Source organism: Antennarius striatus, chromosome 18 (genome assembly GCF_040054535.1).
Source record: "Antennarius striatus isolate MH-2024 chromosome 18, ASM4005453v1, whole genome shotgun sequence".
NCBI classification, from domain to species: Eukaryota; Metazoa; Chordata; class Actinopteri; order Lophiiformes; family Antennariidae; genus Antennarius; species Antennarius striatus.
This window is the reverse complement of record NC_090793.1, coordinates 12,960,529-12,978,466: the sequence shown is the minus strand read 5'-3', so window position 1 is coordinate 12,978,466 and position 17,938 is coordinate 12,960,529. Positions and strand designations below refer to the sequence as shown.

Here is a 17,938-nt window from a genome sequence, read left to right as displayed (position 1 = left end):
CATCTTGGTTGTGAACCAGCAAAAATATTTTGTGGACCATGAAACTTGTGTGAAAAGATGATGACTTAATTTAGAGTTCTAGCTGTACTGTTCCTTTGAGAAAATTCCCTTATTCCTATATTGTTTTAGTTGCAGGAAATGTAATGCTTTAGCTGTTATCTAACACCTTTGTTTTATCTTTATTTAAAGCTTTCCCGTGATGTCTTGTGTGGCCTTGCAGCATATATTCTAAATGTTATGGTAAATAATGTTTTCATACTGATGGTTTTTTTTAAACTGATAGAATTTAGTCTTTTTGCATGTGTTGTCCTGCTGCAATGCTTGGAGTCCATTTGGCCACAATTTTGATAAATTTTTATTGAATCAATTTATTACAACAAATAAACTTTCATTTCAGTCACTGAGCTCGTAAGTCAAACAACTGGTATCTAAGACAAATTTTCCCTATTTAAAATATCTAAAACAATTTTAATCTGTTCCCATATTGTAAAAAAGCTACAAACCCCTCACATTAAGTAAAAAATATTTTTCTTATCAACCCACAGACATGCATTCTCTTCATGTGCATAATTAATTATATATGAGTTATATTAACACAGCAAAAAGGTGTGCAAAGAAATGCAAAACTCACAAGCGCACATTGAGCTGTCTTTACTCCAAAGACAACACGTGAGAAAGAACGAGATGCAGTCTCGGTTGATTTATACATCCACCAACTAGTGGGGGTGTCCCAATCCACTGTTTGTATCTCGGATTATAAATCATATGTTGAACAAAATTATGGACCTAGAAACAGCTCGTATCTCAAAAAACCTATGTCGAGTCACTCTAAGTTCAGCCGAGATAATGTTCCATGATTTCTTCCTTTTGTGCCTTTTACTTCAATCTTGTCCTTTTTTTTTTTAGCCCAGCCCACATTCCTGTCTATACCAAAAGCTCTTGTTGAGTGAAGGCTTCCCAATTATCTCTAAAATTGTGTTTTTGCATGCAGAAACACAAAGCAGCATCACACAGGAACCCACCACTGCTGTCTGTCTGATTTTTCACTTCGCTCCTCCTCTTCTGGCTGCAAATCTCTCGAGCCCTCAGGTGCTCAGCAATGATGGCGCAGTCCGGATGCATCTCTTCAGCCTGAAAACATGAGACATCTCAGTTATCTACAGTTACACATGTTCTTACAGCTTATTGCTAAAACGGATCATGTTGAATGAACGGGTGCAGTCATTTACATTGTTCAGCCTATTTACTGGATCACTCTCCCAAGTATTAATGTGTGCCCAAAATAAAATCTCCCATTTAATTTTAAACAGGATGTGAGAAGTGAATTAATTTATGATAGAAACTCCTTTTAACTTTTCCCAAAATAATACTCTGAGATGCACATCTTGATATCTGAGTCTTAACATTGCAGAGCGTTCCATATTCTGCAGTGTGCATGTGTAGCTGGTGCACCCCCACAATAATCCACATGGATAATTGAATCAAAGGTAGAAGGTTTGTGCCGAGCTACAAGCAGGAAACTGCTGTGAGTTTGGTGAACTGCCCTGATTCTTTTTTTGAATGATCACCACCACTTAGGCAAATCAATCAATGCTATTTTAACTTGATCACTTTGTCCAGCACACCCAGCTACCATACCCACTTCACTTTTGAACATTGTAACATTGAAAGCAGTTCAGAAGATGGATGTATGGATGTTAGAAATATATTGTGATGGATTGTTGAAAAGATTGTTTTACTGTTGCCTTAAATACATTTGTGTTTACTGTTGTCATTTAAAATATTTGGCTCCTGTTGCCCTCAGGGGGTTGTTTTCTGTTGCACTTTCATCGGCATGAAAGAAAAAGAAGGGTATATTGATATTTACTGAAAAAGTGTAAATAAGCCTTAATGGGGGGCTTGTGCCCCAGAGCTTTATTGCGTATAGAAACGCTCCTGGGTTCAGCTGCTGAGCATCGGGGAAACAGTATTGAACAAACGTCGCTTTGGATAGATCACCTGTCATTGTTATTAAGGACAGAAGAATACATGTGTGTGAGTAAAATAGCTGCTATTGTTTTTAAGTTTCTGTTTTTGTCCTTAAACATTTAAAATAAAAGAAAAACAAAACAAATTAAAGTTGCTTTCATCAACATGTTTGCCTTTTTGGACTGATGCTCCAGTCGTTCCTGTTGACTTGATCTTTATTTGACACTGAGCGACAGCGGAGGTGGGAGCAGGTCTGACCACCAGCGGCAGATTCATGCCGAGTATAATGTCCTCTAAAAGGACCGGAGAAGGACAGAGGATGATGATGGCAGCATCTGAATAATTGGCATCGGGTTCTAATTAAGTTGGTCAAAAGAATTGCGAATCGGCTGCTTCTTTAACTGTGAAATGCAAAACTTAACCCCACTATGAAGCGCATTAGGTGAGAATGACTGTTTTGCCTGAAACGTATATATGAATGAGAAACAGAAATAAATAAAAGATAGAAATAAATGACACTTACTATAGGTCTGTAGCACAGATGTAGATATAAAAGATGAGGATGGGGGCGTTTATCTTGTCCTGGCAGACCCTCAAAACCCGTAGTCTAATCCGTTGTCTTGATATCCCACGTAGGATAAAGATGGTCGTAAATCCAAGTTATGTGTTCTGTTCAGCCCCGATTCTCACTTCTTCTTTAAAGCCCCGTAATAAATCTATGAATCCAGAGAACTGCAAACTTGCAGGGATGAAAAGGTGCGATCTGCTCTCTCTCTCTCTCTCTCTCTCTCTCTCTCTCTCTCTCTCTCTCTCTCTCTCTCTCTCTATCTATCTCTCTCTCTCTCTCTCTCTCTCTCTCTCTCTCTCTCTCTCACGGTGAACACGTGATAACGTTTTCTATAAATCTGCTATAATTAATTGACAGCAGTTTCAGAAACAAAGTACTGCAGAATTACTGGATATTACTGTCAATAAAAATACAGTTCATTACTATGTTGTTGTGTTGATACAACCAGCTTTGTCGCTAATGACTACATGTCCAAAAATATGTACATGGAGCAGCCATTGGAGCCCAAAACACACTTCAGTGATTATCTAAGAATGCTTATGGTTTTTAAAATTACTGATGGAAATAGAACATTTTTGACCTCAATGGAGTTTGCCAACATTGCAGCTCTAGACATCACCAGTTGGCACCAGATGACAGTGTAAAGTCATAAAGCTCGGTCCCTTCTTCTTTGTTCATTTGTTCTCTGCCTGGGAGGAAAATGATTTTAATAAAGGATATGATGTTCATTATTATACAACAACAACACACACACACACACACACACACACACACACACACACACACACACACACACACACACACACACACACACACACACACACACACACACACACACAAACTCGATTTTGAGTATTTCCATGTCCTACCATTTCAAAATTTTCTGTCGTCATATTTCATTTGGAAACACAGAATATTATTGTTAATGCAAACAGTTCTGATTCTGTAGATTAAATCTTTGCAATTAGTTATCCACTCATGTAAAAGATATAATACATTGTATGAATGGCCTGAATTAGTCACAAGATTTGTGAATTTTATCATTTGATATGATTTGTTTGTTGTTTTTTGGACTTATCTAATGCTGTACATTTCAAGTCAACTACAACAGCTACTTATATGTAAAAATCCTTATCAAATCGCACCATAAAAATCAGATAAGTTGATAACACAATTTATGGATTAGTCACTGATGGGAAAATGATCTCTTACCATTTTAACCATAGGAGTCGAGCTGCAGCAATATATCAATTAATCACTCAGTCAAAAGGAAATCATTTGGCAACGAATTAAATTTAATTATGTTTAAAGCAAACAATCTCAACTTCACTGTTTATCTAACATTGCTTGTGGCTTTAAAATTACTGATGGAAATGACAAAACATTTATGACTTCAATAGAGATTAACAGATACACACTGATTCACACGGAAGTCAAGTCACTCAAACTGTACTGTACTGTAACCCTAATTCATGATCAAATTTTCATTTTAATCCTATATTTATCTGATTTAGACTCAATAGGTGCATGTTCCTCATTATATTTGTAATTAATCAAATTTCCAAAGAGAAAGCTGACTTGATCCCAGCTTATTGCCCAAGGGGTAGGAATAGATGGTTAGAATGGACACAGATGTTTATATTTGCCCCTAGCCACCAAACAGGTTAACTCAACCATGTCACCACAGTGAATGAAAAATAAAAGGATATTAAAATTGTAAGTATTTTTACAGAGGGGAACAAACCCAAGGTGGGTAAATTCCTCTTTTCTGTAAAAATAATGACATAATGAATAATACATGATGCGAGAACTCAGAAGAACATGCCTTCAGGTCCATGTTATAAAAGAACACACACAACATGAATGCCCGAAGATAAGAACAAGACGCCACTCAACATGCAGGTATCAGTTGTATCTTGCATGTATGTTACAAGATTTGAACCAGTTTTTCCTCACCTGAGGAGGTAACATTTTTTCATTAAATGTTTTAAAACTGCTTTTGTTAAAAGACAACAAGGTGTTAAATGATCACAAAAACGTCTCAGAATGTTGTTGCCACCTTGTAGAAAGGTTATGTTTCAATCAAGCTCTGTTTTGGGGGCTTTCTTAGCCATGCAGTCATGTAGGGCAGTTTCCAGGTGTAAATGCAGAGGAGGCGAGAACAGTGCAGAACATATTCCCAGTAATGACAATAATCCAATCACTTCTCTGGAGCTAGATAGTCATTCATTTACAGAAACATTTAACACCAGGTATTCAACCAAAGCTTCTCACAAACAGAAGGATATAATTCCTGTCATTGTCCACGTAAATCATTATGCAGTGGCTTTAAAAAAAATTGAAATCAAACCTCTTAATAGAAGGCATGTTATCAGGTTTCAATGTAGTATGGGCTTCTCGGTAAAGCCACACGTAAATCACTGTGACCTATTTTAGTTCAACAAAAGGTTTATGTAAACCCATTGGTGACTGCTGTCTGTTGACATATTTTCAAAACATATGGGTTGTTTGCATTTAATTTAAAAAAGCTTCCCATTTCCAGTGTGATTGCTGGTTTCAATTTTGTGGAGCATTTCCTATCAATCCAACAACAGAGGTGATTGTCACGTAATCATGGCTGCTGGGAAAAGCACAGGCTGGCATAAGAGTCTGAGCTAAAACTAATTTTCGTTATGGGTTAGTTTATTTTTATTTTTATTTGGTCTATTTAATATCATTCAATATCAAAAGATGACAATTGCAGGTTTGCAGTGCTCAAGACATTTTAGAGTATTTTTTTGACTGTCCAGTTGTAAAAGGGTTATCTGTTCAGTTTGATTTTAAAAAGATTGTAAATGGAATACAGTACCTTTCCCTTGACTTTCTGGAATATTGATGAATTTTAAGTGGTAATAACGAAAATGTGAATATCGTTTTTAAATTATTTTAAAATGTCATTTATTATCAGAATGTTGCATTAAATTTCTTTCAACTGAAAATCAATTTACTTAAAGCCTCATTGGTGGTAATTATAAAACAATTTCATCTTTATAGCTTTAGCAAAAAGAAACGTTCTAAAAATTAAAGGTTTATTTTTTCAACACAGGCTGACATGTGTTCCTCCCGTCTGCTCTTTTCTTTAATCAACATTTACTTCTTTAATGTTGGTCGAATAAGGACAGGAGGAAAGTGTGTTCGAAGGAAGAGAGAGAAGAGCAACACCAAGAGTATAGGACTGAGAGTAGGGATGTTGAATGTTGGAACTATGACAGGAAAAGGTAGAGAGTTGGTTGACATGATGCAGAGGAGGAAGGTAGACATAATGTGTGTCCAGGAGACCAAGTGGAAAGGTAGCAAGGTTAGAAGTCTAGGAGCAGGGTTCAAGTTGTTCTATCATGGTGTAGATAGGAAGAGAAATGGATTAGAAGTTATCTTGAAGGAGGAATTTGTTACGAATGTCCTGGAGGTAAAAAGAGTGTCAGATTGAGTGACGCACATAAATATTCTGTTTTAAAAAATTTTTTATTTATTTATATGCAACAAACAATAAAATTACCAAATGCAAGCATTCAGATGAACACCTCAGACCACATAGAGTACCTTGTAAAGCACAACTCTGTGTAATAATGTAATAATGTTGCTCTGATAGAAACAACAATTAAACCACAAGTATACCATTTTATACCAAAATCTGCCATCCATTCGGTGTTGAGCAGTTTTTACATTGGTTGTCCCTTTTAAGAGAAAAACTGTCCAATTTCCACATTAGGAGAAAACAATCCCGTAGGTTTGTTCTCCTGTGGAACCACCTCACATCAAAGGGATTTATTACATTTAAACAATTCAGCCTACGTTTGAGTTCCTTCAAATTTTCAATATAGTTGCTCTCAGATAGCGTGTTATATGTACAGTAGTACCTTGACATACAAGCAGAAAAAAGCCATTGCTCAGTCCATATTTTTGTTCTACATATGCAAATTACAAGTTGTACTTTTGGGCATTACCGCTTTTTTACATATACAAATTACATATGATTAATTATGTACAGGAAGAGGACGCACATCAATTGTTTTTTTTCTTCACAATTTTTTTACAAGGCTGGAATGAATTAAAAATATTTTAATTATTTCAAATGGGAAAAATTTGTTTGAGATACGAGCAGACTTACGAGCTCAGTCACAATTAATTTAAAGTCGTCTCTCAAGGTACTGCTGTATTAGCATATTACAGCGCAGCTCTTCTTATGTAACAATGTGATTGTGGTTCCTGTTTGGGTTTTCCAGAGGACACCTTTGAGTGTGACACTGCTGGGAACAGAGATGCAGTGGAACACACGCACTGTCTACCGTTCTGTTCTAATAAAGATACCAGTAAGTATGAAGATTGCTTTAATCGTCCATTCTGTATAGTTTTAGCGTTCAGACAAACAGAACAGAATGAAAAACATTGAGCTATCGGTCACCTAGAATCATGGGAAATGAAGTCTTTAGCCATAGTGGTTTATACCAATCACAAAGTAATAACGAAAATGTGAATATCGTTTTTAAAGAATTCTCACGCAATAAATTTGTTTAAATATTGTTTTTATATCATCTTTTTTCACAGAAATACGAAAAAAAAGAGAAAATAACAGCAAAAATTATTCCATCCCCTCCCCTCCTCTAACTGAGGAATAGAACAGCCGGGTCCCTGCCTGCCCTCTTCTCCTGACGGATTGCCACCGAAGCGGTACGGAAAGAGACTGTAAAGCTTAAACATCGACTTAAACAAAGAGTAAGTGTACAAAAGTACTTTTGCAACTTAGAATACGATTACCAGAGTGATGTTTGCAAAAATCTGAAGCATTTAAAAAAAAAAAATCCTAATCTTTTTACGCCACGTGGTCCGTGGAACACTTGTTGCTGAGACTGTCAAAACCCTAGTGCAGTATGCTAACTTTAGTCTGGGGCGCTGCAGTGTTCTACAGATGCTACAACACAATGTCTGCCGTCAGAACGGTCACTTCAGCTGCAGCAATTGCATAACATGTGTATGTGGAAAATATCTGTTAAATCCTTTACAATTTGATGTTAGCATTCCTCAAACATGTAATGTACCATAATCCTGTAGGTGTTTTTTCCATATGGGTAGTTGGTAAATGTTTTCTCTTGTTTCTGTTGGGCATTAGCGTCCAATTCCAGTTACCAAAGGTGAGTGCAGATTTTGAAGATGTCTTTCATTTGATTTGCACAGTCTTTGCTTCCTTGTGTGTTTTAATTTTGCGCTCACTGCATTTTAATATAACAGACCTGGGAGAAATTCAAAGGCAGTAACATGAAAATGCTGAATTCTGTAGAAACTAATCAGTGCTGTCATTTTGGAGGCCGCAGATGTTGGGTTGTACTATTTAACTTTTTCAAGTAATTGGTATTTTGCCTGTAAAAGTAGCTCAAGTTTTGAAGAATGTGCTTTTTATGTGAAAGTTACCCACTGTTATTTGTTTTGATTGACTAATTCCAGCTAGCATAAGAAAAATTAAAAAAAAAAAAAAAATTATTAAATAAATACTGTGAAACTCAACAGCTGGCTAAAGCATCCAAAATAATCAATCACCAATCACTTGTGTCCCACATTTCCTCTTTGGCAAATCAATAGTTTTATCTTAACAGTTCCACATGAACATATAATTTATTATGGGACTGTTTAATTAGTCATGTAATGAAAAGATGGGTTATGTATCTTAAATATTTTCCTTTTTTTCCAGCATGAAAATACATGTATTTGCACTTTTTGCCTTTTGATTGCCATTTTTCCCTGCTTGTTTAATGGCAATTCTGCTGTTAAAATCATTTGGGATATCTTTAATTTATTTTTCAGAATTATGTGAGTAATTTGAATAATGAGAATTTTCAGATCTGCAACATCATAGCAATGATTCTTCATTAATCAAAGTCATCGGCTCTTGTTTATTGTATGAATTTATGTTGTAGCAGCCATCTAGCCTTGCACCACACTTGTTACTATCTACTGTGTGTTTCAAGTTAAAAATGCAGTGTTTTTTTATGAGATACTTGCACACAGGGAAACGTCTGTGTAGACAAAATAATGTGTTCTTTATGAACACACATTTATGGATATGTTTCCACAATATGGTACTGGCTCAACTTGACTAATTTTCTCTTTTGGCTGTCCATGAAGTACCTCACGGGAAGCTCTTTTTATTATCACCAATGAAGCAAAAACAACATGTTGGCCATTTTTAAACAGATATATTAGAAGGTGCAGATGTATTGCCTTTGGTAGCCAAGGAGGGGATCTCAAGAGGTGTGTATAATGTTGATGATGCTGCAAAAGTTTTATGTGGTGTTACTATGGTGACCGTCCACACTGACTCAGTGCTATTCTGAAATGGAAAGTGACATCCTGAAAAGTACTCAGTACGAACGTTTAGTCGAGTAGAGCTGGTACCACAAAGTGAGAACACACCTTAATGTCAAATGAGGTTTTTGTATTCTAGCTTTAATTACAGATTACGTTCCTGAAATTTTTTTGTAAAATTAAATGTAAGCCTTTTGGATATTAGCTGTTAAAATAAGTTATTATGACGCCAACTTCATACAACTTCCTCTGTCACTTCTTTCCTTATAAATGCGTCACAAAAGTGAATAAAACAGCAACATCATTAAAGAAGAAATGTCTCAGCCTTTGCCAAACAGTCAGCAAGGAGAAGCTGCAGCAGTTGGGTCAGACCGGCACATTGATATTCCTATTGAGGGGTGCAACATCAGTGGAGAGAAAGACCAGCATGGGAAGCTTCGCCAGCATGCAAGTTTGTCCCAGTCAGAGAGTCACAGCTCTGGGCAGGAAGAGGAGTGCATGAGCTTCTCCGTGGAAGGGAGCGGGTCTTATGGTCAGAGTCCCATCCTTCAGGGCATGCAGGCAGAGGGAGATTCGCACCAACGCAGTCCTTTTGAGCATGCAGAGAGCAACTACCAACGCTGGCTTGCTTCTAGCAGCAGACAACTGTCGTCCTCTCCAAGAAGTCCGAACACCAGAGGCTTCTTTAGCTTCCAGTACAGCCCCCGACACACCCGTGGTCAACAACATAATCAGGGGCAGCCCATCACTATTGTGAAAGCTTCTGGTACCCACCAGCGCCACTCCATGAGAGGACGCAATCGCACCACCTCTGAAACTGAACGATGGACCAGAGGCAGCAGGGAGCCGGTCCAGAGGAAGAGAGGCTTCTCTGAGACGGAAAGCAGACCCATGTGGGACAAGTATGGCACATCCTCACAAAGAATGGGACAGACTTGATGTGTGTTTTCTGCTTATTTACCTGGGATTTTTAAGTCAATTGTCTGCATTTTGTTTGGCTTTTTTCATTTAAGCTAAATTATTGTGTATAGGATTTTATATACTTCTTTTTAGGATGGTTTTGTTGGGAGTTTTATTTGTGTAGACCACATACACTTAAAGGCCCTTATAAGATGAACCTCGCTCAGTCTTTCCCACAGTGCAATGCAGCCTCTCAAGGCACTGCATTGACCTGTATTGAAGGAACATTACTGGCAGATTACTTAATTGGTATTGTTTATTTACCAAAAAAACTGACAAAATAGTTAATTTCTATAGTTTTAAAAATTAAATTATGAAGTGTGTGCAGTCTTTGTAGAATCTGGTAAGGCTTTCACATGTAACAATACTTTGAATACTCCCATCAATGCAACAACTGCAGTTTTTTAATGCAGATCAAGTCAGGCATTGTTCTGGTATGTTTTTAAAAAAATATTTTTCTACAGCATGCGATTACATACTTTCATGCGGTGAAAGTGGGTATGTGATGATCATGTAACAAAGCTGTGCTGTCACTAAGAGTAGCAGGCAGCGACAGCCTTTTGTTTGATAATCCTGATTCTGCAGATCAGGAGACTGTTTGACTGGCTGAAGAATGTAAATGCCTGCCTGCTGCAGTAACTTGCCAGCAAAAAGTGCATTCTCTTTTCTGACAGTTTGTTGCTAGTTGTGTTTTTCTGCATCATCTTTACTATTCACATGTGAAAAACTGCTTTTGTTCCTTCCAATGCCACCCACAAGCTCCACATTTGTCTCTGCATGAGACTTTAGCCTGTCGTACACAATTTCTCTGGGCAGGCATGTAATACATGCATGTTTATTTCTTGAACCGATTGTCTGGCTATAATGGTTACTGGTTATTGGCTGTTCCCATTGTGGAACATTTGGATGCAAATAGTTTTTTTAAGTGTATTTCTTTTTTGCATCAACTCACGTTTCCTTTTTTTTTTTTTTTAACTTCTGCCCTCAGTAACAACATGAGTGGACTGCAGTGCCTTGCCTCTGAGAAAATCTGGTTTGACAAACACCGCTATGATGAAGCAGAGATGCACTTCTACGCTAAAACTGATGGACCCATCGCCAAACATCAACAGGTAGCACAAACACAAATTTAGTTAGAATTTCAAAAAAATTAATTATTTTTCAAAATATTTTTATACAGCTATAGAAGGAAACTGACCAAAATATCAAGTGTTCCGTCTTCAGAAATAAGGACATTGTTTTTTTTAAGCAACACATTTCTAGTATTGTCTGTTCAAACATTGCCTTTGTCTCCTGTCTGACATCCTCTGGTCATGCTGTCCTGTCAGTCACAGGCCTCTTAATAGTTTTATCAGTAACTGCAGTGGTTTTCAGCCCTGTGAACGTGTCAGCTGGGATGTGGTGAGTCAGAGTGTGACAGCGGTCAGGTGGTTTGGCAGCTGTCTCTGCTTTTCAGGCAGTCCAGGACAGCAGTGGTGATTGTTTTTTGCATGGACATAGAAAACAAGGAGAAAATTACTTTCATGTCTTTAAGAGCTGATTCACCCAAATCCCAAAAATATCTCACCCTTGTGTAAGCATTAGAAAGAGGCCTGGTTTTATGTACTGAGACTATTATGAAGGTGTGTGGATGCTGCATAAATATAGCAAACAGTGTCCTAGTTATTCAGGAGAATCTTCAAATCGCAGTGGTATGTTAAATATTTGTGGGTTTTTGGTTGTTTTCAGTGAAAACATTTCAGATTTTAGTACAACATGTAACGAAGAGGGAATGTCACAGCTGCACCATGAGAGGTCATGGTAGGATCAGGTCATCGTCCTAGTTTGTGTACCCTCATCTGTTGCCAAGATGTGTGTAACCTTCATATGGTAACAGTCCACATTTATTTGCTTTTATAATAATTAAAAATAAATAAATATATATATATATATATATATATATATATATATATATACACATACATACACACACAGTATATAATTGATATAAATCAATTTTTATATTATTAAAATGTATGTAAATAATTGTTTGTACTAGCCATGTCTCTGTTTTTCATGTCTGTGTTTGTCATTGTTCCACATCACTACTACACACACCTGCTGGAGAGAAGTTAGTGGTACTGGAATGTCCTGAAAGGACTGAACTCACTATTTGTCTACCAGCAGTAAAATAAGTAGAAGGAAAGATCTTGTGAACATCTTTTTGGTTGTTTTTTAAAATTTTTTTACTCCCACAGTACCGTTTTCAAGCATTCGAGAAGGAAAGTGGGATATTCATACTCCATTTTCTGTTCCTTTCATCTTTTTGTTCCTTTTGTAATTTAATTGCATTCTGTCAGTAAGGAGCTTGTGTTTGTCACGGCAGTAACCTTCACTTTCATTGTCAAAGTGATGAGGATTAGAACAAATCTGGAATGAAAGAATGCTCTCAATGGTAGATTTACTACGTCACACTTTCTAGAAACTGTTATTAGTCATTTTAATTCTGACGCGCTGCGTACGTAAGGAAACTCGGGAAAAAACGACTACAAATCGACTACAATTTCTGTTGCGATACTGACGACTCTGAAGTTGAATCGTTTAGCATCACAATGACCTACAATCTGAACTTCGTGTCTTGTTTTTGTGTTTGTTTTCCTCTTAATATCACCGTTTACATGATTGGGTGCAGGTAAAAACGGCCCTGCAACAGGCCAAAGGGCGCCAGCAGAAACGTCAGCATAGAAATGTAAGTTTCCTCCCTCATGCTTTCATGTGCGGGCCTGCATGCAGCATGGCTGAGACGGACAGCCCAGATGTGCTGGTTGTGTTTGCTGCTGCCTGAGGAGGAGTGTGTCTCCTTGATCACAGCACTAAGATTGCTCCCCCTTCACCAACACTTTGGCGTCCTGCAGCTTTTTTTTAGGTGTCATACATTACAACTAACTGATTCAAACAGTGTGATTTTCAGGCTGGAATTTTAATCTTAATATGTTTGCTTAATATTAGGATTGTGGATGAAATAATTATTAAATGAAATAAAGTCGGATGTGAAAAGTTCCATTTCTATGTCTTCCATCTTTGAAGCTCTTTTGTGTGACTTTATAATTGAGTGATGAATAATTGATGAACTTGGGATGAGTGTTTTGACATTTTAGAAAACATTTGGCTCTACTCAATCTGTTCAGTTTAGCAACAAGACAAGACTGTGACCAGCTCCAAACATTAAAAAAAATCCAGTAGCGAGCACTTACATCCACGCTCCAGTTAACATGATGTCTTGGATCCTTACAAAGACTTCACCTCTGTGAATTCACCTTTTGGTAGAGGTAAATACCCTACCAAAATGCTGGTAGAGGTATTTACATTTTTAATTTTGGAGAAAGACAGGCTAGCAGTCATGGTGTCATGATGTTATTTGCTTTTAGATAAACTGATTCTGGATTAAATTATGTCAGGGAGTGGACCTGATCGCCCCATGTCTTGACAACGGAGCAAATGTTCTCCCAAACTGTCAAACTTTTCCCTTTTTTCACTGTTTAAAAAAAGTGAATAGTGGGTGAAGAGTTCTCATGAGGTTTTCAAGATTGTTAAAGAATCTGTGTGTACAGTTTGTCTGTCATTCTTAATTGTGATGTGTTTTAATATCCATTGTGTGTCTTAAGGTGTGTCTTATACAAATCATTTGTGATGAATTACAGGTGCATGTTTTTTTGGGTTTTTTTGCTTGCATCTTTCCCTAAAGCTTGATTTAATGTGGCTAATGATGCGTTATTATTTATTCACCCTTTTAACTCTGACTTGCGATCTGACACTTGCTAATCAGTGATTGTCTTTCCATAGTCATCCTCACATGCTCGGGGAGACCAGGAGCTGGCTGCACAAATGAAGAGCCTGGAACTGGAAAACCAGACATTGCGCAAAGGTTTATGTCACCATTTTACGAGCCTTTCTAAGCTTTGCTCATGTGTTGCACTGCATTTGTTTTCAACTTTTATTTCACTGTATATAATTTTATTTGTTAGTTGTGGAGGACATGAGAGCAGCCCTGCAGAAGTTGGAGTCCAGAGTGGCCGTCTTGGAAAAGTCCCCTGCAGCAGCAGCAGCTGCCCCATGTGCTAAGGTAAAGTCGGCACATTAATATGTTAAATCCCCTGCCCCATTTTTGTTTTGTTTTCTGACTTTTACACTTCTTAATTAAGGTTATGTCATTTGGAAAAGGATTTATAGAATCTTTTTGTCTTTCTTTTTTCTGTTGATGTCCTTTTCTTGTATGCCTTTTCACAATCTTAATTAGAAAAAAAAAGACAAAGCTAATTGGAAAATATTTTAACATCTATTTTCTTATCCTTTACCATTATTTTCACCAGACTGTTCCAGCTCAGTCTGCTCCTGTGAAAAAGGTGGAAGATGAGGATGACGACTTTGATTTGTTTGGTAGTGAAGATGAAGAAGACGAGGAGACATCCCGCCTTAAGGAGGAACGCCTTAATGCCTATGCGGCCAAGAAGGCCAAGAAACCCACCGTCATTGCCAAGTCATCAATCCTGTTGGACGTCAAGCCTGTACGTTGTCTCAAACTCTTGACGCATACCTTATATGTAAGCTGCCGCTGTGTTCTAGGTCAGTGTTCCCCAATCTTTTTTGAGCCACGGACGGGTTTAATGTCAAACAATAATTTCACGGGCCAACCTTTAAAGTGTGGCGGATAGATACAAAAAATTAAATGATACGACCAGCATAGAAACTGTTTTTTTGCAGCTTTCTTTTTCTTTAATGTCGTAAGTGGTTCTTCTGTCTCCTCGCTGGCTGTCCGCTTTCCTAACTTGGGAGTTTCAGTTTAGCGGTAATGTATAGTGTGTTACTCAGTGGAGCAGCCCCTTTTAAGAAGGTAGCCATGTGACCGAGGCAAGCCTCTTGATATGTATAAAGATTGAGTCATAGACAGATGGTGGAGAGAATCCAGTTAAAACATCGGTCAGAATCAGATAACTAAACAGAAATAATGTTATTCTTTCTGTGTGTAATGGTACCAGTGCGTGGCCTGGGGTTTGAGGACCACTATTCTAGGGAACCAACATTGGAGATGGATTTGATTCAAACAAGAGGTCTTGATTGAAGAGCAGGTTATTGTACTAAATATGTGTGTGTACAAAAGCAGAAAATAACACGCCAACACAGTCAGATTTCTAAAACTGGAGGAGCCTGTGTGCTCTTTACAAATCACAATCCATCAGGGAATGTTTGCAGTGATGTGCTTTATGGCACATTTTCTAAATGCTTATGCTTAGAAATGAGCCTCCTGAAGAATGGTAACAGTGAGTCAATGCAACAACCAAGAGAAAGGCAAAAGGGATTTTGACAAAGAAATAGTGGTGTCTATAGTGAGGTGGAGATTAGTGAGAACATATTGATAATCCTTTCTCAGGCATCTATTATTCAGAATTTGGAAACAGTATTTTTATTGCATCGGTCCACATTTGATAAGAATTTCAGTAGTCAGTGGCGTCTCCCACCCTGGGATTTCACTGGAATGTTGTTTGATCTGTGAATAATACTACAGATGTTAATATTTTATGAAGAAATCGCTGAAACTTTTTTTATGTTCAGCCTTCATGTGATCCATTGGGGCAGATGGCATTACATAAGAATCCAGTTTTTTTTAAGGTCTTGGCAAAAATCTGAATATTTTACACATTTGCAGAAAAACTAGGACCATTGAGCAAATAATTACTCTGAGACTAATAACCTCCTACCTTTAGTGACCTTTAATATGTCATCCCCCTTTCTGAGATTTCTGTACATTTCTGTCAACTTTCTTTTATTATTATTTTAGCTTTATTATTATTTTCGTGTTCCAGCTTTGGCATGAATATATGCACAAAAAAAATCTTAGTTTTTTTAACTTCTCACATCAACTGTACTTCATAAATGCACTATGACCCACCTAGACACCTTTGTGGAATATACACATACAAAAAATTGCAAAAAGTATTCAAAAAAAGTCATCATCAATAATTTCAGTGTTCATATATGTAGTTTTTCATTTTTTCCCCCAATATTTTTATTCTCAAAACAACCAAAGAAATAATTTTCATGATTTTAAACCTTAAAATGTCAGTTTAAATGTTTGGACTATTCAATATTTATAGCCAAAAAACAATTTTCTATAAAATGAATATACTAATAGAGGGGAGGGGCCGTTGTGGTATAGAATATTGGGTAGTCAAAGACTATTTTGCTTACGTGCAAGTATTGCTTACTTATTTTTTATGCAATGACGTTACACGTTTATGTGTTGCCATGTCAAATCTAAAAGAATCATGACTTAAACTGTACAAATGTTTGAAACAACTAATGATGGAAGGTTGACAATTAATGGAACACCCATCTTAAATGGTATTCATGGCAGAGCTGCTCTAATTTCGATGCAAATGTTTTGGACCACTTTGTGAAATATTGGATGTTAATACAGAAAAAAAAGTCAGTGTGTGGCCTGTGTTCCCTTAGTGGGATGATGAGACTGACATGGCGAAAGTGGAGGAGTGTGTACGCTCAGTGCAGATGGATGGGCTGCTGTGGGGAGCATCTAAACTGGTTCCAGTCGGCTACGGCATCAAAAAGCTGCAGATCAGCTGTGTGGTTGAAGACGAAAAAGTTGGCACAGACATCCTTGAGGAGGAGATCACCAAGTTTGAGGACTATGTAAGTGACAATTCCTTTGAATTATACCATTGCCTTGGTGAATACTTGATTTTAATGTGAGAGAGTGTCTGTTATTTCCTGATAATGAACACCAACTAAGTAGTTCCAGTTAGGCTGTACATTCCCTGCTCTAAATGAACACACTGGAAAATATCTCAATCTTATTACAAATGTTAAGGGTTGATATTAAAAAGATTGGCTCACCTTAATTTTTTTGTAGAGTCGGGAGAAGGTTTATCCTGCATACTCAATCAGTAAAAGATCACTTCCGTTTCGTAGGACCCTCTGATAGTAATTGATTCCAGGTAGTAGACAAACTCCACAGCTGTTTAAATTTTGGTAGCATGAAAAGTTGGATTGTTGGTCCAATCTTTATTTCTTATAAGTGAATAGTGTATAAACGGACTAGTCATTGTCATCCATTACTTAATGAACATGGATGCCACTTTGGCCATTGTCCCTGACATTTAGTCAGGGAATGTTTTATTAACTACCTCAGTATCCTTTGTGTGTAAATGCTGACTTTCACCATTCCTTTGTTTTAGAAGAAATCTTTGATCCCCCTTGGAGGAAATTATTTCACTCACTAATTCTAGTGAACTGAGTAGATTTGGGAGATGTACAAGAATGAAGACTGAAGTCTTCAGTTTATTTTCAGACACACAGGAAGCCAGATCGTTTGAAAATGTGTTTAGTTGCACTGTAGTAATCTATTTATGCAGCAGGTCAATAATTTGATTAATCCCTTGACCTTATTTTGAAGGAGTAAATCATTTTTAATTATATTGGTGACAGAAAAAAGGTGCTTGCTGACTGTTTCTATTATGGAATTTGACATTTTTGTTTCAAGAGTTTTATTTTGATCTCTGGGTAGATTTATTAGACACCAAAGAGTGTGCTTTTCATCCAGTTGCTCTTTCACACTAATCCTTATTCAAAGTCTTGGTCCAGCCTATGAATTGTTAGTTGAGGAAAAAGGCAACCATACACACAATTAAGAAGCAAGAAAATACATTACTTTCAACTTTTCATGCTAAGCTAACACTTGCTGGTTGAAACTCTCAATGATAGACCTGAGAGTATAATCTCATCTCTACCAAAAGTGAATTTTATATCCCAAAATGAGAAACATCATCTGACAAACTTTAATAACTTAATGTACATTAAATCCGTGTTATGGTGAAATGTCCAAATAAATATGCCTTGTCTCACTGTCTTGTTCTTTGTAGGTCCAGAGTGTTGATGTGGCAGCATTCAATAAGATCTAAATCTCCGACAGATCTTTCACCAAGTTGCCACTACTGCCCCCTGTGTGCATGCCAATTAAAATGCTAAGTCCTGAACTTAAACTTCTGTCTCTGCCTCATTGTTTGGTCCCAGATGATAAAACCACATCTGCAAGATTTAGAACTGTAAATGCTG

The 17,938-nt window shown here is 37.2% G+C and overlaps 2 protein-coding genes across 6 annotated transcripts in view; one reads left to right on the top strand and one right to left on the bottom strand.

Moving 5' to 3' along the window:
• LOC137612684 (pituitary adenylate cyclase-activating polypeptide type I receptor-like) overlaps nucleotides 1–2,593 on the bottom strand; it is a 30,551-nt gene extending 27,958 nt beyond the window's left edge. Inside the window, exons 1-2 of the mRNA XM_068341333.1 lie at nucleotides 2,492–2,593; nucleotides 1,023–1,131 (exon numbers count right to left, since the gene is read on the bottom strand). Coding sequence (XP_068197434.1) covers nucleotides 1,023–1,122 — 100 coding nt within the window. The 5' untranslated portion in view covers nucleotides 1,123–1,131; nucleotides 2,492–2,593. The remainder of the gene's footprint in view (nucleotides 1–1,022; nucleotides 1,132–2,491) is intronic.
• A 4,535-nt stretch (nucleotides 2,594–7,128) lies between these two features.
• Nucleotides 7,129–17,865, top strand: LOC137612248 (elongation factor 1-delta-like). 5 transcript variants are annotated; one of them, XM_068340682.1, is made up of 10 exons: nucleotides 7,156–7,288; nucleotides 7,683–7,704; nucleotides 9,157–9,774; nucleotides 10,821–10,944; nucleotides 12,504–12,560; nucleotides 13,655–13,736; nucleotides 13,837–13,934; nucleotides 14,182–14,376; nucleotides 16,322–16,516; nucleotides 17,746–17,865. In XM_068340682.1, exons 3-10 carry the CDS (start codon nucleotides 9,188–9,190, stop codon nucleotides 17,782–17,784), a joined length of 1,377 nt encoding a protein of 458 aa, XP_068196783.1. In that variant the 5' UTR covers nucleotides 7,156–7,288; nucleotides 7,683–7,704; nucleotides 9,157–9,187; the 3' UTR covers nucleotides 17,785–17,865. The 5 variants fall into 5 exon arrangements, with proteins under 5 accessions (XP_068196787.1, XP_068196785.1, XP_068196786.1 ...); XM_068340684.1 differs by lacking the exon at nucleotides 12,504–12,560 and having other exon boundaries at nucleotides 7,149–7,288; XM_068340683.1 differs by lacking the exon at nucleotides 7,683–7,704 and having other exon boundaries at nucleotides 7,180–7,288.
• Nucleotides 17,866–17,938: the final 73 nt, after the last annotated feature.